General features: G+C 42.4%; 1 protein-coding gene across 3 annotated transcripts in view; it reads left to right on the plus strand.

The window, feature by feature from the left end:
- Positions 1-26,379, plus strand: part of DDX20 (DEAD-box helicase 20) — a 290,477-nt gene that overhangs the window by 39,127 nt on the left and 224,971 nt on the right. For all 3 annotated transcript variants that reach the window (XM_078644460.1, XM_078644461.1, XM_078644462.1), the window contains exon 2: positions 12,152-12,246. In XM_078644460.1, coding sequence (XP_078500586.1) covers positions 12,152-12,246 — 95 coding nt within the window. The remainder of the gene's footprint in view (positions 1-12,151; positions 12,247-26,379) is intronic.

Here is a 26,379-nt window from a genome sequence, read left to right on the forward strand (position 1 = left end):
AGCTGCAGGGCAAGTTCCCATAGTAAAAATATAGTTCATTTAAAATATCTCCTACATGTCGCTCCATCCTGTTCTGCTTCACCTCAGTTTGGTATTCAAGATAAACAGAGAGGTAATTCTCGTTTACCTGACTGCAATGTGCATTTAGATATTTAACTTTGCCTGCTGCGCTACAAGGATTTACCCTGCTGTGGTACAGGGATTCTTCAACCTGCTGTCAACCTGCAATTTGCTTTGACATTTATTCTCCTTCATTGTTTATTTATTTATTATCTTGCGATGTCCTGCGCAATCTACATTTACATGACTACATGTTTTTCTCTTGCATGTTGTTTCTTTCTAGGGAACCTTTCTTTACGTGATATTATTGCTCTTGTATTTTCTATCCTCTGCTTATGCTACATATTGTATTCTACTGTGTGGTGCCTGCCACACCTTTCATGTGCTTGGAGTAGTTTTACAGTTCATATTCGTACCGTGTGGTTATTTCCCACACCTCCAGTTTCAAAGTTTTTGCTTTGTTGTACTGTGTGGTGTGCCCCACACCTAGTTTACAGTTCCTGCATTTTACATTATTACAAGTGGTATTTTATGCCATTATTTGTGTTTTTACTGTATGGTATTTTATGCCATACCTTGTGTTATACTGTGTGATATTTTCCACCACACCTAGTTTTTTATTGCATTTTATTGTGTGGTTATTTCCCACACCTGGTTCATATGTTCGTACATATTTCATAGTACTTTGTGGTATACTCCACCACATCTATTTCTGCTGTTTGCATATACGTATTGCAATGTACCTTGTGGTATTCTCCGCCATACCTTGCTCTTAATTGCATTGTCCCATGTGGTACTTTCCGTCACACCTAGTTCTGCATTCCTATATGTTGCAATGTACCATGTAGCACTTTCTGCCATACTTAGGATTTGCTGTCTTTCTGGGGACTTTTCCCCATACTCTTACTTGAGTTAAAGGCAACTATCCTTTTGCTTTTTCTGTCTACAGCTAGCTTCCACCCTTTCACTGTTCTCTTGCTTCTGTGTTTTGTTCTCTCCTTCACCTTGTTGCTTTTGCCCGTGTATATTTTTTTTTTGCCTGGCCAGCTTACATAATCTTTGTACTTGGGTTGTTTTGTTATTTATGTGAGGGAGGGTGTGGTTTGTCTTTGTGTGTGAAAGGGTGTTGATGCATGAGTTGTTTGTATTTTATTTTCCTGTTTGCGTTTCCAACTTTTCCACCTTTTCTTTCCATGCTTTGTTTCAGTTTATTTCCTTCTCATTTTTCTGACTCATTTTCTGATGCATTTTGATACTTTCTTCCTTTCCGTTGTAAATGAGGGCGATATGTGGTATCCTGCTGCTCAGCCAGAATGAATGTGTGAGAGAATGTTGGTATGTAGAATGTTGGAGTGCATGTATCAGTTGGTGTATGGGCTGAGCAGCAGGGAGGCTGCTCCTGGTGGTGCTCTTTTCCAAGTAATCTCTTAATCAATAAATCTACATGAAATCTACATGGATTAGTCTACTTTCATTATACCACATTTTCTGCTCGGAAATTCTTACACCCATGTACTTGATGGTAAAATCATACTCTTGAAGTTTGGGGAGCAAACGTACAAGATGAGCAGATGCTTTGTCTAATCTGTTATCTTGTAAAAGGTAAACCAGAGGCATGTGGTTGGTGTTAATTTCAAAGGAACTGCCCCAAAGATACGTTTTAAATGTCTGGACAGCCCAGGCACAAGCTAAAGCCGCCCGCTCTATAGTGCTGTAATGTTCTTCTGTGTCTAGCAGACTTTTGGATGTGAAAGCCACAGTCATTTCTTTACCATTAACCTTCTGTCCAAACACTGCATCAATATCTTTGATGCAGGAATCAAGTGAAATAAAACTTTCCTTGGTTGCAATAAATGACTTCGATCAGGGGCTTAATCACGAGCTCATGATGCTGGTGAAAACATAATTAATATCTGTAGTCCGATTGAATTTGATGCCTTTCTTAAGTAAGTTCCTCAATGGTTGGATTGCAGAAGCATAGTCTGGTACAACGCAGGCATTATATTTGCACAAGCCTAAGAATGATCTTAAAACATCGTTATCAGATGGTGGAGGTGCTTTAAGAATAGCCTCAATTTTGCAGAACTCAGGCTTGATACCATCTGGAGTTATGGTGTGACCCAAGTAGTCAATGTGTTGGACATGAAAGCTATACTTTTCAGGATGTACAGTGATCCCCCTGTAATTTAAAATTCTGAGCACTTTTTCTAAAACTAAAAGGTATTGCTACCTAGCTTCAGTAAAGACCATGATATCATTTTGAAATGCTTGAACATTGTTAAAATCTCTAAGCAAAACATCAATGACCTTTGGAAAACTCTAGCCAGGGAGGCAAGGCCAAAAGACAGCCTTAAATGCTGATACACCTGGAAAGATGTAATAAATGTGGTGAGCTATTGTCTTTCAGTGTTTAAGGCTATCTGATGGTACGCGGAGTGTAAATCAATGATTGAAAAGTCCCTGGCCTGTCCTGTATTTGCCAACATCTCATGAACGCGAGGCAAAGAAGACATTCTAAAATAATATTGCGGTTCAATGATCTCAATTCCACACAAAGACGGAGATCCCCCCCCCCCTTTTTTTTTTTTTCTTTTTTTTTTTTGCAATAACTATGGGAGAAACCCAATCTGATGAACCATTGGGTGTGATTATTCCTCCTTTGGTTAATTTAGCCAAAGGTTGCCTCAAATCAGCACTAACACTGATAGGGACAGGCCTGACTTAGTGAATAACTGGTACTGCACTGTCCTTCAGTCTTATCTTATGTTCAAAACCATCAACAATTACAAATTCATTTTTAAAAACATTAGGAAATTTAGAAGTTAAGGTGGGCACAAAGTTATCATTGGGATCGCTGTTGGTTTTTTCATCAATGGAAAGTATGTACAACTCTCCCAATACATTTGGGTTCTTGTTGCCAAGTTTAAGGTGAATGCCTAATTCGACCAAGTCCTTCCATCATCAAACCAGAGCTCTACCCTTTACAGCAACATAAATCTTAGTGCAGCAGATACTTCAACCTAAAATTTGTAATGCACATGGAAAAAAACCCAGAAGATAAATGTCTTTGTCTCCAAAAGGCTTGGGACATATGTCTGGAGCTTTCAGTTTAAACGAAGTGGACCAAAATAAATAGAAATTACTCTCTACCAAAATTGTGATAGGAGCACCGTAATCAGCCCTAACTTGAATAGATTTGCAATCAACCAAAGCCTGACATAGAGGAAGCTCTACTTTAACAATATCTTGGGAATCATCAATGGGCAAAATAACATTTGAAAATATGTAAGTACAATCAGACATATTGTTCTCCCTAGAGCTGTTGGAAGGAACTTGTTCACACAAATTGTGTATTCTGACATTATCAACTGCAATCTTAGACCTACAAACTGCTTGAAAGTGTCCAATTGTTTTGCATTTAGCACATTTTTTCCCAATAGTAGGTTATTCTCCATGTGACTCCTAGAGCCACAGTGATAACAAACTGCTACTCTTCCTTAGTTGTCCTCATAGCAGAAATGGTACCGTCAGCTACTATTTAGGACACTGGGGAATGCTCCACATGACTGGCTATAGCTTGAGTAGAAACAATAGAGTGATTGTGGTAATCACTTCTGAAAGGGGCGGATTTGGGCAAGTAAGGAGTCTTTCCTTCATTTTAGAAAAACTAGTCCCTTACGTATGTATTAACAGAATTATGCAATTCATAAGACTAGGCTAATACTCGCAAAGCAGCATCAAATTCTTCCACAGGTTCATTACTAGCTTGCTTGTGCTTAAAGAAACTGTGCCTTTTCTAAAGCCATACTAGGTTCTTCAGAAAATTGCTTCTTGAACCTTGCTTTGGCATCAAAATAAACATTCCAAACACAATCACCACAGGAGATAGCAAAGAGGGAAGGTTGTGAAAAACATTCTGACTTGCAATACCTAAGTGATTAAACAGCAAAGCAAATTTCCTAGGTGGAGCATAAGCCAGCCCATGTGTGGCCACTAAATAGTTATCGAATATGCGAATCCACTGCTTCCACTTGATCTCAGGTTTTTGTAAAAACGTTGGTGGATGTACCACATTCGGTCCTGTAGCCATGAGCATATGACAACTTGAAGGCAAAAAAAAAGAGAGTAAAAAGCAAAATAAAAATGTATCACAAAACTGGCCAGCCAAAGAGGATTACGATTACGTTGGTTTAAGGCCCCTAAACAGTAAATAGCTTCTATGCTGAGATTAAATGATGCTGCAACAAAAACACTACCCTGTTGAAGTGTGACGGAACAAGCGCAATAATCCAATGGTCGAAACAAGAGGCAATCTGAAGTAAGATGGCTGCTATGCGTGTGATGAAAACACGTTTCTAAACATGATCCTTAGGGCACAAGCAGCACGATTCTGAAGGGAAGAGAGCACCAGTGCTCTCAGGCCGATGCTAGAACGCCACCGGAACAGACCGCCTCGGGCTCCCACGAACACAGGCAGGCTGGAGCAAGAATGCTGTTGCTGAGATACAACAGCCTCGAGCTACCACAGCCTTGCAGGCCCGAGCGAGAACTCTATTGCTGCAGGCAACTTTGAGCTCCCACAGCCGAACAAACGCAAGCAGCCTGAGGCAAGAATACCATTGCTGATATACCACATTCTCAAGCTCCCATAGCCCACATGTATGACCAACAGGTGAGTGGCACAGGTTAAAAAAATGCGGTAGATGCAGGGCCCATTGTTTACACCTTAAAAATGGCAGACGGTCACTGACAATACAGACGGCATACAGAGTCAAATGTACAGTAAGTTGTAACCCACCTTTATGTGAGTGCAAATGCAAATTCCATGAGAAGCTTCCCGGTAGATCAAAAGTATGGGTTTCAGCCAGTGTGTCGAGTGTAGCAAACACAATGCGATGTAGCGGTCAAAAACAGTTCCACCCACCTCCTGGTACCAAAATGTAGTATTGGGATGAAACTGACAGACCGAGATTGGAGACTTCATAGTATGTCAAAAACGTAGTTTATTCCATAAATCCAATAGGAAGGGACCCATGGCAACAACTCCACCGCAACAGAGGAAGGTTCAGCAGCAACTGGCCAAACCTCTATTACAGAAATTCTACAAAGAATATGGAACACACAATACTAGGAGAATTCTCTTACTTAAAGTGGCAGTAGAAAAACCATTGACAAACATGCCATTAAGCACACCACAGGCCAATCCCCTAAACAGCCAATACCGGCTGATAGTCCCAGCACTAAGAAGAATTACAATGTTAGTGCTTCCACTTAAAATGTGCTATAAAGCGGCCAGTACTGGCAGCTTATAGCACTTTTTTTTTTCAAGCATCCCCTTATCCACCACCCTCCTTACCTCCACCTCCCCCCTCCCTTAGATACCCACACCCGATTGCCAAAGAGGTCGCCCATGGGCCAGAACTATTGGCTTTGCCAGTGCCGGTTTATTTTTTTGCTATTCAGTATATGTCAAACAGCATTTTTACTACCTTATACTTTTAAACTGTTAATGCCTTTTCATATTTTTGTATAAATAAAGTTGCAACTTTGCCAGGGCCAGATCCATTGGCTTTCCAGTGCCTGTTTTTGATTGCACACTAGAATATGTGTATGTTTGTACTGCGGTGTGATACAATTTTTCCACGAGTTAATATGTATGGGGGAAGCATGTGGTCAGTTGCCTCTGTAAAGAGCGGAGGAGGCAGTAAATGTTTAAAATAGGATTTATTTAAGTTAAATCCAAGGACTCACTGGAGCACAAACCAAAGCGTCTAGATCAGATCAGCTCCAACCGCTTCTCTGATCTAGAACTTAGGTCCACTACAACATTCTCCATTACATGTGTAACATTCTATAATACATATGACAATTCCATATATGACATCAATGACAATGCTAGAAAGAAAAGAAGGATATTACCACATGTATCTTTTCCACAAAAACAAAATAAAAACAAAACAAAAGAAAAGTAAAACAAAACAAAGAAAGATTAATCCAGAATATAATCATCAAATCTCTTTGGCAACTTAACACATCTTTTAAGAGAAACATGTGATCCAAGAACAGATGGACTAGTTCCAGCATCACATTCCGAAACAGAAGAACCCAAAATAGGATCAGACTCTGAACGAAGAGTAGAACCCGGACCATCACTGGAACAAGCAAACTGTTCCTTCTGTAATGGACCAGAACAGGAATTGTCAAACCAAACATCTTCACCATCTTCCCTTTTATCAAAAAAAAATTCTTGGCCAGGTTTAAGAACAACCACAGAACTTTTACTCCACCACCCTCTGCCCTTGAGAAAAACAGTGGATTCTGAAACTTGTTCCACTTCAAAGGGCCTGCTGAACTTGGACATACCTTTGGGTGTATGAGAGGGACTAACAATCCTAACCCAATCACCGACATTCACAACTTTGTTCTTACAATGATGAAAATCATCATGATAGGACTTTCCTGACATTCGTGCAGAAGTGATATTATCTTTAGCTTTAGAGATAGAAGACTCAAAACTTTCTGTCAAATTACTCTTGTACTTAAGTTGAGGCAAAAACAAAGATCTAGCTTGTCTGCCTCTCATTAGACAAAAAGGAGAAACTCCTGTACAAGAGTTAGTAGTCGGATGATAACTCCAAATTTTGTCTTTCAAAAAGTCAAAAACATCCAAATCACTCTCCAAAGCAGCTTGGATCCCCTCTTTAAAAAATCTGTTGGCCCTTTCGACCTGACCATTGGAACGGGGACTATAAAGAGGAGCCCTCTTAGCAGACACTCCTAACTTTTTAAGAAACATTTCCATTTTGTTAGAAACTAACTGAACACCATTGTCAGATCTAATGGAAATAGGTGCCCCTTCAATCCTGAAAACATTGTCCAGGAAACTAATAACTACATCAGTACTAGGATGCTCCACAAAAGAATAATGTAACCATTTAGAAAAATCATCAATGAGAACAATTAAAAATCTATTTTCTCTGCCAAGACAATCATACGGTCCTGAAAAGTCAATAGAGAGCTTTTCCCACGGACCAGTAGGAGCTTCCCAAAGTGACAATGGTTCAGTTGAAACCTTCCAGTGCTTGTCAGACCTAACTCACACCGCACAGTTATTGATAAACTTCTCAACAGAGGCATAAACCAGGCCACCAATAATGACACTTAAGCAACCTCTTGGTACCTGAAACACCAGGATGCCCTGAATGTGCTAATTTGATGATCTTCTCCCTCAGACTTCCTGGTGGAATAAATAAATCGTTCCTCAACAAAATTCCATTTTCAATAGATAACTCATTCGCCACTTGTGCAAAACTTCTCAATGAAGATTCAAGATTTTTAACAGAGGGCCATCCTTTAACAACATAAGATTTGACCTTAACTAACAAATTATCTTTACCAACATGATCATTCCATTCATCCTCATCAATGCCAAAATTGCTGGACTCTACAGCATCCAAAGTGACCTCATCACAAGAATCACTAGGTGGAGGTAACCTAGATAAGCAGTCTGCAGCAAAATTCTTTCCACCTGGAATATGCTGAATCTCAAAGTTAAACTCCTGCAGTCTCGCTATTAACCGAACCAACCTAGAAGATGCTCTACCACTCCTCACGCCATCCATCATATAAACCAAAGGCTTATGGTCCGTCACCAAAACAAAAGGCCTACCCCACAAAAATTTCTTTAACTTCTTAACAGCCCACACACAGGCTAAAGCCTCCTTCTCGATGGTACTATAATGAACTTCAGCACCCCTAATCGCTCTTTTTGATATTTGATATTTATGGGTTTTTATAAAGCGCGAACTATCGCTCCGGGAGGAGCATCTTGGCGCTGTGAGATGAGCTCTTGAGATGAACGAAATAACTCTCTCCTTGCCATTAACAATCTGCGTGAAAACAGCCCCCAAACCAACCGTGCTCGCATCCACAGTTACAAAAGACTTCCCTTCAGGATCAAAAGTTTTAAGACCCGGAGCACTAGCGATAAGCTTAATCACACCCTGAAAAGCTGAATCATGGACATCAGTCCAAACAAACCTCAAACCTTTTTTTAGTAGTTGTCTGAGTTGTTCAACAACCAAAGCATACCCTTTCACAAATTTCGCATAATATTCACTTAACCCAAGAAAAGAGCGTAAAGCATCCTTGTCCTGAGGCTTGCTAGCATTTTCAAGGTTGCTAATGATATCTCTTTTAGGAAAAATCCCTTCCTGAGTAATTTTATGGCCCAAATAGTCAATTTCTTTAACTAAGAATTTACATTTTTCCTTGCTGACCGTCATGCCTTTGCTGCTTAGGATATTCAAAACGTTCTCCAGAGTGACATTATGCTCATCAATTGACTTAGCAAAGATTAAAATGTCGTCTTGAAAAGACTGGACACCTTTAACTCCACTAAACAAATTTTCAATTAACTTTTGGAAAACACTGGCAGCAGATGCCAGGCCAAAAGGCATCCTCAAGAATCTAAATAACCCAAACGGAGTTATAAACGCCGTCAGATCTTTAGAATCCTGATCCAGAGTAACTTGATGGTATGCTGCCTTTAAGTCAATATTAGAAAAAAATTTCGCTCCATTGACAGCAGCCAACATTTCTTGTATTCTTGGCAGAGGATAAGTTTCCACAACAATGTTTTTATTGAGAGATCGAAGATCTACACACAATCTAATCTCTTGACTTTTTTTTTAAGAGCAATAACCATAGCCGAAACCCATTCTGAGCTATCAGTAGGTTCTATGATGCCCTGAGAACAGAGACCATCCAAATGTAATTTGAGTTTGTCCCTCACACCCAAAGGTATCATGCGAACCTTGTGTTGTACAGGCAAAGCCCCTTTTTTAAGTTTAATCCTGTGTGAAAAACCTTTGACCTCACCCACAACATCTTCAAAAACATTCTTATACTTATTCAGAATGGAAGATAGAGGATATTCCAAAGAAACATTGTTAACAGGCATTTCTCTCAACTGAATGGGACGATCCGATCCTGGACATAAATTAATGCCAAGTTTACCAAGATCATACCACCCATATTTTTTCCATCAATTGCAACATAAATTTTGGTAAAAATGACACGAGTCTCAAATTTTAACGAATCCTCCAAGAAACCTAACATTTTGATGTCAAAATTACCAAAAGCTTTAGGATTGATATTGGATTTAGCAAGTTTGACACCTTTCCAATTTTCATGAAAGAACACATCTGATAAGATAGTCACAGGCGAACCTGAGTCAGCCATAGCTTCAAAGGCAATCTTACCGACATGAACTACCCCTAAAGGAGCTTTGAAAGGAAGAGAAACACTATTTATGTGACTATTAAAGGAATCATCATAAATAGTGATAACTAAATTCTCCAAATCATCATTAACATAAGAAACACTACTAACAGTGGAATTAGGCTTACCACCTTTCCTTTGAATCCTACATGAAGAAGTAAGATGGCCAATTTTACCACATTTAGTACACCTTTTTTTAAGTGCAGGACAATCTGGCCAATTCGCCAAATGTGCTTTTGACCCACACCTAAAACAACTTAACACTCTATTAGTTTGAAAATTACCCTTACTATGCATTTGAACAGTACAAACAGAGGTGTCATTAGTATTCTTGTTTTCATTAGCAGCAATGACCTTCGATGACTCAATAGATCTTTCAATCCCTTTGGCCAAATCGATTACTTCTGCCAGAGTAGGATTACGACAAGCTAAGAGTCGTTCTTGCACTTTTTTAGCTGCACAATTAAACACAAATTGATCCCTCACGCTGTATCAACATAGGCACCAAAATCGCAGTTTGCAGCTAAAACTCTCAGGGCTGCTACATAATCCTCAACAGATTCATCAGCGGATTGTTTCCTTTTATGAAAAGAATGCCTTTCAATCATGACATTAGGCTCATCTTCAAACTGTTTCTCAAGTCTAGCAACAGCTTCAACAAAAACATTCCATCCATCACCCCCCTCAATTGGTGGCGCAATGGGTATAAGGTTCTTGAAAATTTCAATAGCAGCTGTGCCTAAATAACTGAAAAGAATAGCTTTTTTCCTTGCAGCAGAAAACCTAGTACCATCAATGGCAACAATGTAATTATCAAAAGTTTCAATCCATTTCTTCCACCTTAACTTCGGTTTTCCTGGAATCTCTAAAAAGATGGCGGGTTGATTACAAATCTGAGATGCAGCCATATCAAAAATTAAAGCAATAAAATTCAAATACTTTTTTTTTTTTTTAAAACGAGTGCAGAATATAGTTAAAACAGAAGTGAGAATCAAAGAAGAAAATAAACTTCAAATTGTGTGCAGATCACAGTAGTAATAAGACTGCAACATGCACTTCTCAAAAATTAAAGTGTGCACATCACTGAAGTAATTAGAGGATTTAAGAAGATCTCCAGCTTACCACACCTTCACTTCTCGAAATGTTTATTTTTACGAAATACTTATTTTAAATAAAAGTGAGCGAATCACTGAATTCGCCAGTAGCACTCCGTGAAAATGACATTAAATGACAACTTGCCGCTTGAGAGACGTTGTAATCGATAAACGCCAACGCTGTTATCACTGAACAGCTGACTGACTGTAAATCACTCCCAAAATGGCCGCGACGTTGCGTGCTACACTGCGTTCCAGATGAGCAATGCGTATGAATATCACTCCCAAAATGGCCGTGACGTTGCGTGCTATCAAGCGCTGCGTTCCAGACGAGCAATGCGTTCCAGGAGTCCGTTGCAAAATACAGACGTCATCACACTGGAAGTGCACAGGAGCGCGAGCAGACCAACTGCCGTAGAGACGCTTCAAAGACAGCGACTCGAAATCTGTAATGATTATGGAAAAGACAGTACCTTGGAGGTCATAAGAAAGCACCATCAACAGCTCCCATTAGATTGCACCAGAAGGATCGCACCGTAGGTCCGTTTCTTTTTTTTAAAAAATGAATCGATGAAAATTAAAAGACGCTCAGCAACACAGTGGGTCAATTAATTATTAAATAAACCTTGTCGCCATTGTAAAGAGCGGAGGAGGCAGTAAATGTTTAAAATAGGATTTATTTAAGTTAAATCCAAGGACCCGCTGGAGCACAAACCAAAGCGTCTAGATCAGATCAGCTCCAACCGCTTCTCTGATCTAGAACTCAGGTCCACTACAACATTCTCCATTACATGTGTAACATTCTATAATACATATGACAATTCCATATATGACATCAATGACAATGCTAGAAAGATAAGAAGGATATTACCACAGCCTCATTTGTGTTTAAGTGTCACCAGATTCTCCTACAATATTCTTTCTGCTCCGACGACAAAACCTGGCTTGTTGTGTTTGGCCTTTGTATGTAAGAGTAATGTTGTGGTTTGCTTAGAAACTGTCATGCTTTTGTCCGTTTGCTCACCATATACAAAAGTGATCCATTAACTACAGAAGTGTAGCAAGAGGATATGTGGTGGTGCCCCAATACTAGCACCGACCTCGAGGTCAAACTATGCATAAATGCTTCATTCATAGGTTCAAGACGCTCTATCTTATTTATGCCCATTAACAAGCGACTCCATGAGTGTTTTTTGTCCTGTCTTCATTGAGAGGCACTTTACTGAAACCTCTTCTTGGATGAAATGCAGCATAGAAGACAATGATATATTAAAAATCTGCTATTCATTTTACTGCCACGCAGCAAACAATATTTTGTTTTACACACCTACAATACATCCTGAGATGCAGCTGTAATATAGTCCTCGTTTTGCAATTCTGGTTGATTAGGATCTCAGGCGTTGTTAAAATACTTTTACAACGTCAACCCCATCGTCAACTTGAAAGGTTTCAAACTTAATTTTGGAATCCATGGCTAAGTAAATTCCCCTCCTCCTCCAACCTCCAAAACCAGTCCCCAGATTGACCGCTAATAATTGTAACAGTGGCCCGCACATATGTAATTTCCTGGCGCTGCTGGCTTCAGATCGCTTGAATTGCTCCCTGCGTACTCCAATATTGCAAAAGTCGCACCGTTGCAAGGACAATTCTTCAGAGACTATATTTGTGACTTTCAACCATAATTTTAAATTGATATTTCTTTTTTTTTCTTACAGATTTAATAGTGCAGGCCAAGTCTGGCACTGGGAAGACTTGCGTCTTTTCAACTATTGCTTTGGACTCGCTAATATTAGAAAATGTAGAAACGCAGGTAAGTTTTGTACGGAGTTGGCTGACCAGTTGGTGGCAAGCCACACTTTTTAATGGGCCAAGAATTAAAGAAATTGGGTTTTCCTTACATTATGTTTGTTGTTGCATTGTACTTGTTTCTGCCACCATTTTCTTTTTAACAGATGTTACCCTTGGCGTGGGGGTCACTGTTGGTGGTCTCAGAAAAAGCCCTTCTGATATTACACCCATTAATGTGCTCAGTGGGGTGGCCTATTTTAACTTTTACACATTTGCTCTACGATTTATCAGAAGCTGCACGCTTTCTTGAGCATGCATAATTGGATTTCTTAGTAGGTGGTAGTTCTATGGTCGCGCGTCATACCCTTCTAGTAACTTCTGGCTTTCAAATCTGTAGAGCAGCACTGATGACCAGCGCCCAACTAATTTGAGGGATTTCTTTCCCAAGAGGTCTTTGCTCAGTTCTCTCACCTGATGCCACAGGCTGTTTGGGCGCATCCGTTCCTCTCCATTTGAGTGGTGCATTGCAGAACACTAGGGACTACTTTATATTTTAGAAGTACACTCAGTAAATCCACTCTTTGTCACACTGAATTCTTTCTCATACCTGCATTGTATCCCAATATCATTTCGGTTATTTTTTTAGTGCAACAGGCTTTTTGATCACTTACCAGCTGTCAAGTGTAAGCATGACCCCATCATGGCCGCTGTTTTGGCCTTTGTTTCTTGACTTATAGGGATACCTGACCCCAGCATGTTGATCTGAATAGTGCCAGACTTCGGTGCAACCTTGAGTTCAGGCTGTCCCAATGTACACAAGCATTTGCAATTCAATAGGTCTCGCGTTTTGCGAGAGTTTGAGCTATTGGCATGGTAACGACAATGCCTTTTGTTTAAGTGTTTTGAAAACCTACAAGCGATGTGTAAACACGCACTTTGTAGTTATAGTAGTTGCTTACAAAAACAAGCATTTACAATGCAATAGGTCTCGCATTTGCGAGAGTTTCTGCTATCATAGCTGCCAAGGTTTCAAATTGCCAGGTCTGACATTTTAAAAATTTGAGTGAAATTATGAGTGACATTTCAACGACTATGAGTGACACTTTCTCGCGAGCAAAAATCATGCAATTAAGACGAGGGAAACTTCTAAGTTACAGAAATTACAGCCAATTGAGCAACAAGAAACTCCAAGAACTTCTTGAAACTGTTGCAGAGCACCAGCAATGGAAGGAGACTATTGCTCCTTCCTGTAACCGGACTGTACTGTAAACTAATGCATAACCATGAAATCACACAAGTTAAGTTTTCCAGCAGCAGTACTCGGTATTAGGTAAAACTAAACCAGGACTAAGGCAGCAGGCTCTCTGACTCCGGAAGGATGATCAGACAGAGCAGCCCTGCAGATCGATGCTTTTTATTATGTGAAATTATTTTGTTACACATCATGACTCATGTTAGTAACGGTCACGGGGGTGCTAATGCGGGGCAAGTGGATGTGAATACCTGACGCAGTGCTTTGTAGAAGGACTAAGGGGATGGCTGTAATAATGCTGAAGGGTTCCTCAGTTCTTACCTCTCTGCGTAGGTGCTGTGTGACAGTGTTTCACCTTCTGGCTGGCCTACCGGTACCCAATTTCTTTGAGAACTACTGTTCCTACATTCACAGCCTAGGCTTTCTCATTCTGCCTTTTTCTTTAATAAACGCATGTCCATGGAGGCACGCGACTACAAAGAAGTTAACAGCTCTGAGCTCTTGCTGAGTGTAATGACTGCTGACAACAGGCCAATGTGATGTCAGCACAGTGAAAGCCTTATAGCCAGTCCGAGTTTCAGGCAACATTAACAACTGCAATGTTTTTTGATGGCAGTTTCAAAACTCACGCTGGAAATAAAATTGTCCAAGAACTTAACGCCGAGAATGGAAAGTGATGAGACGTTGCTTAGACATCTTACTGTAGTCTTATACTGCATCAGAATCTCCGGTTTCAAAGTCTGTAGTAACATGCAGTTTCAGTGAGGTTTTACTTTTTGCACCATCTAGTGTCGGCCAGCCTTGCAGCGCTCATAATGTAAATGTAAATGTAAATGTACAGGAATTTATATAGCGCAAATCACCAAGCGGTTTCTAAGCGCTTGCTTAGGGAACCCGTCCTGGTATTCCCCTGTGAGATAACCCCAGCAGGGTATCCACAAGGTGAAAGCCAGGCATCCCGCCGCGAGGGGCCGTTGTGGAGATTAAGCAAGCTATTGCCCAGAGTCGCAGAGTGTGAACCCGTGAATCGAGTAGGCACCAGAGCGAGAATTGTCGAGTCCATGGACATTTTAGGACTCAAGACCCCGCTGAGCCGGGAATTGAACCCTGGTCCCGGGCTGACCTCTGCTTCCAGGTCTGCCTCCTCTAACCAGTGAGCCACACTTCTCCTCATAGGCTACATAATAGTCTGGATTTGATTGCTACCTAACCTACATACATACAGCATCTCCGAGTCAGTCAACAGTGCTACCTGATTAAACACAGGGGTTTCGTTTCCACAGTTGCCACTTATTTTTATCTTGCTTAGTTATGCTACTACCTGTTGTACCAAAAGGTTTTGCAAGCATTGATGCACGATGTGCGGTGGCGGTGCATCAATGTACAAAGTTCTCCTCTTTCAAAGATACTTCCAAAGTTACTTCACGCCCTCTATTATCTGATGGAAGAACTTCCATTATAGAAAATTCTATTGTCCTTTGACTATGAAAATGCCTTCCCAGTGTGTTCTTGCGGTTTGAGTGTCTGCCATTTATTGCAGTATTACCCTTCTACCTGTGTTTGGTACTCTTTTGTAACATGCACACGTCACTTTTCTCTTGTAACATACTGATTGCTACCTCCTACATTTTGTTTGCTTTAGACACTTGCACGAGTGCCACCATTGCCTACGTAACGTTTGTTCTTGTGCTTGAGTGTCTGCATTTATTGCATTATTATACATCTACTTGTACTTTGCACGCTTTTATAACTTGCACACATGTGCCACTTTTTCCTCCAGTATTGTACCGTTTGCTTCCTCTTGTATTATGTTTGCTCACAATCGTCACCTTGCCTCATCTAACTTAACGTTTGCTTTTGCGTAATTGTTGTGTGTCTCATGTAATTTTCTCCTCATGTTGTATCATTACTGTTCCTATTGTGAAGCGATCTGACCTTCGGGTAAAGTGCGCGCTATATAAAAAGTAACGCATAAAATAAATAAATAAAAACTATTACCATAAGTGACACCAACGTCGCGTGCGCACTTAGCATGAACTGACACTGACTCTATAGTTGAGTGACCTGCTGCTGCCCAGCCACGATGTGCACTGCCACTCTGCCAGATCCTGATTGTCTTAATCCAGGCAGCTGCTCTCTGCAATCCACTCCAGTCACGCCGACAGACATGGTGACTCCTCAGCGGCCGCCGGGGCCCCCCGCCCCCCGGCGCGGCCGGGCTCGCAGTCCTCCTGGTGGCCAGAGCTGACTATCTAAGGCTCAGCTGAGCTTCCAGGAGGTGGTCAAGGTGCAGCCTGTGTTTTTTAGCAGGGGCAGGGCGCAGGCGGCCGCCGTAATCGATTCATGTGGCCCCATACGGCCACGGCGCGCAGCCATGGCATGAGAGAGACTGCAGCGTCTCGTGCGCAGCGCAGCCTGCACTCTCTCGATTTCCCCACCGCTTCTGCACTTCCTAGTTCCTCCGGACGCGACGGCACTCTCCCCGCCGGCACATCTGTATTTAATCCCGGCCTCCTGGTGCCACGGTCTGTGAACCGTGATTGACAGCTGTATTGACTGAAAGGGCAGCCCAGCCCCCCCTGCAGTGCGTAATCATGATGAGTAGTAGCCGCGCCGGAGCCGCACCATTTGCCGCATTTTTGTTTCCAGGGCAACTTGGCTCCTGGCAGAGACTGAGATACATTGTAGCGCGCTCTCAGCCACTACTACAGAGCTGAGAGCTGCTGCTGGTTAACTGTTTAGGAACTTGGCTGAGCAGCACCTCTCTCGGAACAGCAGAGAGAGCCCGGGCGCAGGCGCCGCTGGGGCGCCTGGCACAGGTGGCAAAATGCGTGACAAAGCATTTCAGTGCGGTGATGCGGATCACCGCACTGAAATGCGTGAGCATCACACCTGTTGCGTGACGCTTGGCAGGACTGTGCTATTAGCATTATAAATGACAATGCCGTTTATTTATTTGTTTAAAAAACCAACTCATTCATGAAAGGCATTGTAATCTAAAATGCCAATAGCTCAAACTCTAGTAAATGCGAGATCTGTTGCATTGCAAATGCTTGTTACTTTATTTACTGGGCTGGAAAGGTACCAACCAGCCTCCTTTGTCACTGTGAAGCTGCTGGGAAATCGGGTGGCTGGTTTGCTTTGCGTGTCTACATTAAGGGACAATGTAATGTCGTATAACTCATTATTTGAAATGTAATAAGTCAAACACAGAACTCCCTTATTCTATGAACGGGTTGTGTGTGTGTTCTAGCAAGAGTGTTTATCTTAGCCACGCGAGTGCTGTATCTACAGCTGTCTCATCTGTAGAATCGTGAGATTGTTTCTGAATGCATGTGACTGAAAGCTCACGTTATGAACTAGAGGTTTAATTTGCAATTGTTTAAAAAAAAATGCAGGCCAGTTGTCCGTGCAGTTTCTTCTATACGCCCCCCTCCCCATCTACCCCCCACCCCACAAACACACACACTGCCATGTGTACTGGCTCGATTTCTGTTGGATCCGCTGCTGTGGAGTGTTTTGTTTGCTATCAGTTTTCCCTGCCACTTAACGTCCGAGTGGGTGTTACACTTTTTTAATGGTGTTGTATTAACATCACTGCTCCTGGTGGACGTTGTTTTCCTGCATATCCATAACTAAAGTAACAAGCATTTTCAATGCAATCGGTCTCGCCTTTGGACCGTATATGTATTTAGCTATGCAGCACATTAGCCTGGGTGCTAAAACAGTTATTTTCTGTGTGATTGTGTCCTTTCCAGTTGGCATTGCCTTTCAATACCTCTGCATCAATCACCACACCTTAATTGTCACGTTAAACTTTAAGCATAGCACGCTATCTAATTCGCAATTATGATTGCCATTATCGTTATATTTGTCATTATTATTACAGTTGTTGTTCCTATTTATTATTATTTTTTCATTATTGTGCCAGATTTTGGGGAGGGCACTCAGGACAGCAAGCTCAGATATGCATGTTTGTACTACTTCTATAACAAAGTGCCGACCCAGCAGCGCTATCCAAGTCCAAGAAAGGGAGCATTCATCATGTTGCTGACTGTGGAACGGGCGGGGGATGGATGGTGGGTTTCAGCAGCCAATTGGATCACTTACGTTACATACCCTTTAATTAGAAGTGCTGTGAGAAACTGCATGAAGTGGGCTGTCTGTTCATAAAAACCCTGCTTAATTTGTGCCGGTGGTTAGGTGCATGCACTGACGTTTGGTGACCCGCATTTATTTTTAACCCTCAGATTTTGACCCAGAACAAGATTGAGAAAGGAAGCAAAGGGGGAAAGAAGGAGGGAGAGAAATATTGGAGAAAGGGAGAAAGCATGGATGAAAAAGAACCAGCAGTAAGTAAGATAGAGAGACAGGAAAGGCAGGTGGAAGAAAGAGCCCCAAGTTGGGATTAAGATGCTACATGGTCATCCTTTGTCACCTACTCGGAAGATGAAATTGGTAGACTGCTCAGCACCGTGAAACCAGCCAATCACCTCACGGACCCCCTTCCTACCAACGTTGTCAAAGACCTTACCCCGTCGCTCCTCCCACTCTGGACTAAAATTATCAACAGCTCACTTCAACAAGGGACCATCCCCGACTCCCTCAAAGTTGGACAAGTCACACCTCTACTAAAGAAACCTACAGCCGACCCCTCTGATCTAAATAATTACCGTCCCATTACCAATATTCCGACTCTTGCCAAATTGTTGGAAAAATGCGCACAAACTCAATTGACTAAACACATTAATCAGTTTGATCTACTCAACCCTCACCAATCAGGATTCAGAGCGGACCATAGTACAGAAACTGCTATGACTCACATAATTGACGACGCCCTCCAAATCCTAGATCAGAATGATACCTGCCTCCTTATCCTTCTTGATCTCTCTTCTGCATTTGACACCGTCAAACACGAGAACTTACTCGATCTATTAAAGACAAGAATGGGTACATCTGGAACTGTACTCAAGTGGTTCACGTCCTTTCTACACAACAGATCGCAGAAATTCAAGAGTAACAACTTGATGTCTGCTCCAATACCGGTATCGCTAGGCGTCCCACAAGGATCCACCCTATCCCCAACTTTGTTTAACCTGGTTATGGAACCTCTCACCACCTTGCTACAAGCATCCAATGTTCAGTTCCACATGTACGCCGATGACACCCAACTTTATCTCAAACTACAATCACCCAAAGACATTATGCTCTTGAATTCAACGATTAGAAGCACACAATCATGGATGGCCGCTAATCATCTTAAACTCAATGCTCTTAAAACAGAGTTCCTCTTGATCTCACCTCCTGCGAAGATCACTACCACTCAAATCTGGCTTAAACACCTAACCGCACTCAATGTTCATCCCACCATCGTGGACTCAGCAAAATCGCTAGGCATAACACCTGACACCAACCTCAACATGCAGGAACACATCAACAAAGCAACTAAGGGGGCGAACTACCAGATCAATACATTAAGGAAACTCAAACCCTTCCTTCCAGCCAAAGATTTTCAAACTACTGTACAAGCGCTAGTCATCCCTCGAATAGATTACGGCAGTATCGCCCTATGCGGTCTCCCCCTAACTACTACGGCGCCCTTAAGAGCTTCTCTAAACGCCGCAGCGAGACTCATCACCGGATCAAAAAAACACTCACACATTTCCCCTGACCTGAAAGCCCTTAACTGGCTGCCTTTTGAAGCCAGAATACATCTGAAAATCGCCTGCATGACGCACAAAGCTGTCCACCTGAGCTCACCCAGACACCTCGCCCAGAAGCTGACGATTTCTGGAGGCTCCAGAAACACCAGAGGCACAAACAATCTCTTGCTAAAGCCCCAAAGATTCCGCAAGGAAAAAACGTACAAACGCTCTTTCTCAGGAATGGCACCCAGGATCTGGAACTCACTCCCCCTGAAATAAGGCTCATCTCCTCTACCATACTTTTTAAGAGAGAAGTAAAAGCTATCCTCATGGCTAAATACACTTGAATCATTACTGGGGATGTTATTTACAGACGCTGTACCACTCAGTTCCACTGATCTTGTTTTGCATTCTGTATTTACTCGTGTTATTGACCTGCCTGTGGGTTTACACTATCAATTATTTGTACTTGTATCATTATTGATGTATCTGGCTGACTATGCTCCCACATGTACCTCCCCCACCCCAATTGTCATTTATTCACACGTTGTTCCTTTCAGCTGTGAAGCGCTCTGATATCTGCAAAGATCTTGTTCGTGCTATATAAAACTTTCAAAATAAATAAATAAGACGAGTCTGTCTTAGTGTAAGTGAATGCGAACATTTAGTAGAACCAGCGCCAGGCTCTTGAGAATGGCTCCGGGACCCTGCGTTTATAGTTTTAACAGATTAAGCTTTAAATAAAATGCGGAGCAGCACAGTGGAAGAGATGCCCCAGGCCCTTTAAAACCCCCAGGTCCCTTTAAACACAGACTTCCCCTGGGAGCGGGTTTGGTTCATGGATAGAAATGATGTAGGTCCAAGCGAGCAACAACCCTATTCAAAGATGGCAGAGGATGATGCGTGTGCATTGACAGTGGCCATCGGTGAATGGGTATGTTCAGATATTACAAATGCATATCTTGGTGCCAGTTGCACATTCACAGGCACCCCATTTTAAATGGGTAAAACCCCATGTTAAGATGGATGTCTGACTGTAGTACACTAGGCAAAACATGTAAATAGTTGTAGAGGGTCATGTGAGCAAGGAAGGGAAGGGTGGGGCAGCAAAATCAACACAAGAACTAGGACAGGGGTTGGCATTATGGGAGTTAAGCAAAGGGGGCAGCAAAATGCGGAGTGAACTAGAAAACACAAGCACTCCCTTGAACTGCATAAATTAAATTAAAAACATATTTTTCGCTGAATTCAAGCAATGTAAGTAATAAAGGACACAAGTGAACCAATCATAGCACGGAGACCAAAATGCTTTTAAGTATTACAATAGGGGAAGTAAGTAATCAAATCAAAAGAAGACAACTGAATTAAACATAAACAAAGCACCCAAGAGAAAGGAGGCTGAGTGATGTATTTTCAAAAAGGATGCCCATCAATAGTAAAAGTGTGCAGGCATTGAACTGATTTCAAATCCTAGGGTTTTTTAACCCCTTCAGTGCTAATGACAAGGGTAACTCGTCATGGAGTTTCCATTGATTTCAATGGAAAGTCAATGGAAGAGCATCATGTGCCTTAGCAGCCAAGTGGTTAAGTGGCGATTAAGGAAGTGGCTAGACATTGTACCAAGATGAAGAGAGGCGGCACAAGTGAGCTCCTCTATGTTCTCTGCCTGGGGAATGGCCCCGTGATAAACGGAGAGACGCCGACAGTGGAGACAAACAGATGGGGAGGTGACTGCTTTCCAACTCAAGTGAACGTGAGCCGCGGCACTTTAAATCTCCGCCGCACAGTCAAAAGTACTTTTTCAAGACTGTTCAGTGCAGTCTCTCTGGTACTTGATTCTCTATCCCCCGCCAACACCTGTCAGCACCGCTCCTCAGCACACTGCACTGCTGACTCGAGAGATCCCACCTTGTAGGAGTGATGCACAGATGGTACACTGGCGAGATAAAGCAGAGAGATGGGACTTGAAATCTTGTTGTTACTGCTGAGCTCCCTCCCCACCTCAGGGAAATGAATGAAATGATCTTACAATGGAAGAAGGCAAGAGATGTCTGGAAATCATTGTGATGCTGATCCTTAAACTGACAGTGAAGCAGAGGTTCAATATGAGACACGTTGTGCAATGAAAGAGTCAAGTGTACCTCACCTCCAAGGACTTCAGACCCTGCGCGAAATTAAATACCTCGGGGCTAAAAATCACAACATATTTATTTATCAGACCTTTTTAATGCAAATTACTTTCCCCTGCTCTCAGAGAATCATACTGACCATAAGAGATTGTTTTCAACGGTTACTTCTTGGATAGGTAGAATAGACTTTGTAAAAATGTTAAAATGAATATACCTCTGGGGTTTCTATATCTCTTTCAGGCCTAAATGATTAAAACGGAGCCCGGTTTCTTTGACATGCTATATAATTGTGTATTGCTTTATATGGAAATATATGCATCCAGCGAGCCGCTTTGAAATTGTTGTTTAACGAGGGTAAGTGTCAGTGTAGCACTATAAAATTCATATTCGAGTGTCAGGAGAAAGGCAAACACTGCTTACATGTGTAGGTCTTAAAATTAAAAGTAAAATTGTCTAACAATGTTATGGTTTAATAACGGATAAGGTGTATTTAGGTGGAAATACCTCTGGGGGATAACACGGGTTTCCGTATTTAGGCTTTAGTGTTAATTGATTTAAAGAAACGCATTATATAGAGGATTTAAAATTGCCTGCAGCTGCGATAAACATTTTTTTCGGGGGTTTATATAGCGCAAACTCGACTGTAAGTGCTTTACATGAGCACCGGGTACGGTACACAAGAACATTCATTTTTTTAAATTACTTTTTGTTAGGCACTGGGAGATTAAGTGATTTGCCCAAAATCACAGATGGGGACAAGGCTCGAACCTTGCCTTCCAGAACCAAAGTCAGCAGCTCTATCCGTTAGACCACATCCTCGCCTTTCTATATTTAGAACGAGTGAAGTGAGTAGTTTTAAATATATAACTGACTTAAAACGGTCCATAGACAAAGAGCCAAACTAATTAAGGGAGAAGAGATCACTAATATTATAAAAACAGTTGAAGAAGGTCGTTTACGTGGACACTAGAGAAACGATGGCCGGCAGCTCGTTAATGCAGGACTGGCGAAGGCCTCCACCTCCGAGCCATAATGAGGATTAGGAGGACGGGTGTAGCGTATGGTGGATGGCACGGCTCGGCTGGGTCAGGACACGGGTGACACAGAAAGATGTAGTAAGAGGGAGGCATAACTGGAAAATATTGAGGCAATACACCCAAACTAATAATCTGACGGAGACAGCACACCTAAACACCGTGGCTCTTAGCGAGATGCATAATGAGAGCCGGCGGGTTAGAGAATACTTTCCCGCAACCCTGCACAGTACAGAGAATGTTGCTTTGCCCTCCAGTGTCAAGTGGTAATGGACGGCTTCACAATGTCCGAATGCTCGCAGGAGAAATCGGCCCGAATCCGCGGGCTTCCGCTCTTAGATATCCTTGTGTCAGTAGAGACTTAGGCAGCTGAGCTGCAATGTTGCTGCACACGGACCAGCAGCCCCAAAACACTCAGCAACAACGCCGCTGTCATTTCCGGGACGGAGCTACCTGCAAGTGAAGTAACGATAGAAGCCCAGGTATCCGAAGAACAAGTCGGCCTGGAGCGCACCTTGCAAGAGACGCGGGAGGGCAGGAGCGTGACGCCGTGAGCATGCAGGTTGGTGTTCCCTGCGGCTAGCGCGTTCACAGACCGGTGTATGCTCGTGCACCGGTCTGTACCACTTGGGGAGGCCTTCACAACTACTACACAACGAGACCTAGACTATAGAAGCACCTGTAGAAGTTCACCCTTATTTAGGATATTTCGTTTGTTGCTCTTCTTTAGCAAACATTACTCCCCTTCTTAAATATTAAATGGGGTAGCCGAAACCCTTGAGGGTAGTGCTAAATTCAAACAATTGCCTGATTCTCATTCACCTTGTAAAATACAGTTGAGAGACTGATCATACCACACTCAATCTCGTGTCCAACATATATAGTGCATATAATCTCACTGCACTTTTTCACAAATCTCTTGTGTATTTGGACACTATTTTCTGTTCTGAGCTTGATGGTACCGATGATGACAACAGGGCTGTCCTGGCGAGTACCAGTCAGGTCCCCGTTTGGTGGTGCGCCCGTGAGGTGCCATCTCGCTCCTACACACTTTTTTTCGGTTTAGCACTATATATGTTGGACACGAGATTGAGTGTGGTATGATCAGTCTCTCAACTGTATTTTACAAGGTGAATGAGAATCAGGCAATTGTTCGAATTTAGCACTACCCTCAAGGGTTTCGGCTACCCCATTTAATATTTAAGAAGGGGAGTAATGTTTGCTAAAGAAGAGCAACAAACGAAATATCCTAAATAAGGGTGAACTTCTACAGGTGCTTCTATAGTCTAGGTCTCGTTGTGTAGTAGTTGCATATTGAGTGGAGGGCGACCTATTGACTAGCTTTTCCCTCTAAAGCTCCTCTTTTTCTGAAGAGGCCTTCACAACGACAATAAGGCTCGCTAGCGGCAGCGCTTCGCGCTGCAACGCCAGGCGAGCCCTAAAAAAGCGTAACTAAACAAATTAGTCATAAAAGGGATGTGTGCCTTCGCCTGTTGATTTCCAGTCAACGCCGCAGATGGTTCTGCCATTGAACTACTAAACCCGACTTGAACTTTCCACTTAATTGCACTGTTTATCTTGGAAGGCCAAGACCCTCACGAGTACTATCTACTACTCCTCCCTGCTGCCTTCACATAGAAAATGTTTATTGTAGCATGGGCATCTCTAACACGAATAAAACTGTATTCAAGGTCTGACTGGGGCAAGCTTTAGGAAGATACATAGCCCTCGGATAGACGGGGGGTGCAATAAGGGCAGATATAACGCACTGCGCCGCATGCTGTTTCTCTTCCGCCTGCCGCCAGTCCACTCTCCACTCTCCATGCTTCGCTCGCTAGCTGCTCGCCTTAAATCCATGTTATTCTTGCCAGTTGACTTATTAGGGCTTCTCCTGTTATCTTCCTCCACTCTTGCATCGCTAAGAGGGCCTGATCCCTGAATCTCGGGATCCTTGGTCCTAAGCCACATACACACCCACCCCAAGCGCCTGTCACTTTATTGTTGTTGTCCTTTGTCTTTGACATTGATATAAAAACAAGGGGGGAGTGGATTAGTGAAGCAACTGGGAGTGGCGGCATGGGGATAAATGAAAAAGATGGGTGATGGGAGGAGTAAAGCAGCACATAAAGGAGAGAACAGCATAGAACACTGTGTTGGGGCAGATGCACATGAGAGGGAATAGCACATGAGGAGGAGAGCAACATGGAGCTGGGTTGTCAGGTATTTGGAGGGTGAGGGAGAGAGATAGAAAATGTCCACTTTATCAATTCAATTTCAATTTATAATCTTTATTCGGTTCTTAAAAAGACACCATAAAAGCACAGATACAAAAATACACACATAAAAAGCTTTTAGTGTAACACCTAAATACGGGAGTCCTTTGATTAAAATATTCGTGCAATTTAGCTCATCATGGGAACAGGCAAATGTCAATGGTCAGTTTTCTCTAGTATTTCTTAGTCTTATCGCTACACGAATAAAATTTATGGTGCAAAAGAGGGTATATGCGTCCTCCGCTTCCTGTAGGAATCTCAGAGCCGTTCTTGCATGTTTGGGTTTTATGTCTTTCAGAATCCCCACCAGGAACTTACGTCTAGGCATAATATAAAATGGGCACAATAAAACGAAATGAAGGGTATCCTGCGGAGACCTATGGTCGCAGCCGCAGGTACCCTTCTCCGCCAGTGTGTGAGTAAACCCTGCCGGGACCGCGAGAATGTGATGTAGCATGTTTAGTCTGAACCGTGTCATGACAAAGCGGTCCTGCGCGTTAAACATGACTCTTAAATAAGGTTCCATTCCATGCTTTGCTGTGAGTTCGTTATAGGTGGAATTTGTGGGTTTACAATTTTCTTTTTCTGCTCTTGATAGCTTGAGCTGTTCCAAGAAGAGATTCTTTACCAATGATTTGCTCTCAGGTGTTATGGAGTCTGGGGTTGTGAAAAAGTGTGTGCAATTGATTTCGGCTAGGGATTTCTTTACATAGTTCAGCCAAGGAATGATGTCACCTTTATCTTTTTTGAGGCAGTCCTCGATAATTTGTCTTGTGAGGGCGGCCTCTGGGTTAGTCCATATTTTGACCCATGCCAGGAGGGGTTTAATTTTGATTTTATCTCCTATGAAGGGTTCTCCTAGTTCTTCATGGATTATGTGGGCCGATACACTCTGAGGGACCTTCAAAATTCTCCTCATGAATTTGTTTTCTTCGGTCTGTATCTGCTGGGCTTTGCTATCCAAGAAGCCCCACACTTCTGCGCCATAGGAGACTTTCGCGCAACAAATTGCCCTGTAAAGGTTCAAAATTTGTTCCGGGGACCATTTTCCCAGTCTTTGCCCGTATCCCATGATAGCTCCTACTGAAGCTGCAAGTTTCGTAGAATGTTTTTCGACCAAGGGTTTAAAAGTGAGGTGATGGTCAAATAGTACCCCCAAATACGAAAAGGTTTGGACTTTGTCGATTTTGTGTGACCCAATGTGAAAGGAAAAAGATCCTTTTGTAGGTTTTCCGACGGACATGATGTAGGATTTTTCCAGATTAGTTGCCAGGTCTAGTTTGTCCATGAATCTGACAAACCCATCAATCAGTTTTTGCAGGCCTACGGGGGTTCTAGCAAGTAAAACCGCGTCATCGGCGTATAATAACACAGGTACCGCACGATGGCCGATTTGAGGTGAGTCCACCTTGAGATTAAGCAGGTCTTTTTCCAGCGAATTAATGTAAATGGAGAACAAAAAGGGCGCAAGGATACATCCTTGCCTTACTCCACTTGTGCAAGTGAAGGGGTCGGTCTTCTTACCCTCTTGGCTGTACCTTACACTTGCTATGGTGTTCCGGTGGAGATTTTGCAAGGTGTCCACTAGCGGTTGGTCCACTCCTAGTTCTGCTAACATGCTCCAGAGCTTTCTCCTATTTACACGGTCAAAAGCCGCTGAAAGGTCCATAAACCCCATGTGAATGGACCCCTTTCCGGCGATGGTATATTTGGCTATCAGAAGGTAAAGATTTAAACATTGGTCAGTAGTAGATCTACCTTTCCTGAAGCCGTATTGCATTTCTGAGAGGATTTGATGTTCCTCTGCCCAATCTTGCAATCG

The sequence above is a fragment of the Lissotriton helveticus genome, chromosome 5_1 (genome assembly GCF_964261635.1).
Source record: "Lissotriton helveticus chromosome 5_1, aLisHel1.1, whole genome shotgun sequence".
NCBI classification, from domain to species: domain Eukaryota; kingdom Metazoa; phylum Chordata; class Amphibia; order Caudata; family Salamandridae; genus Lissotriton; species Lissotriton helveticus.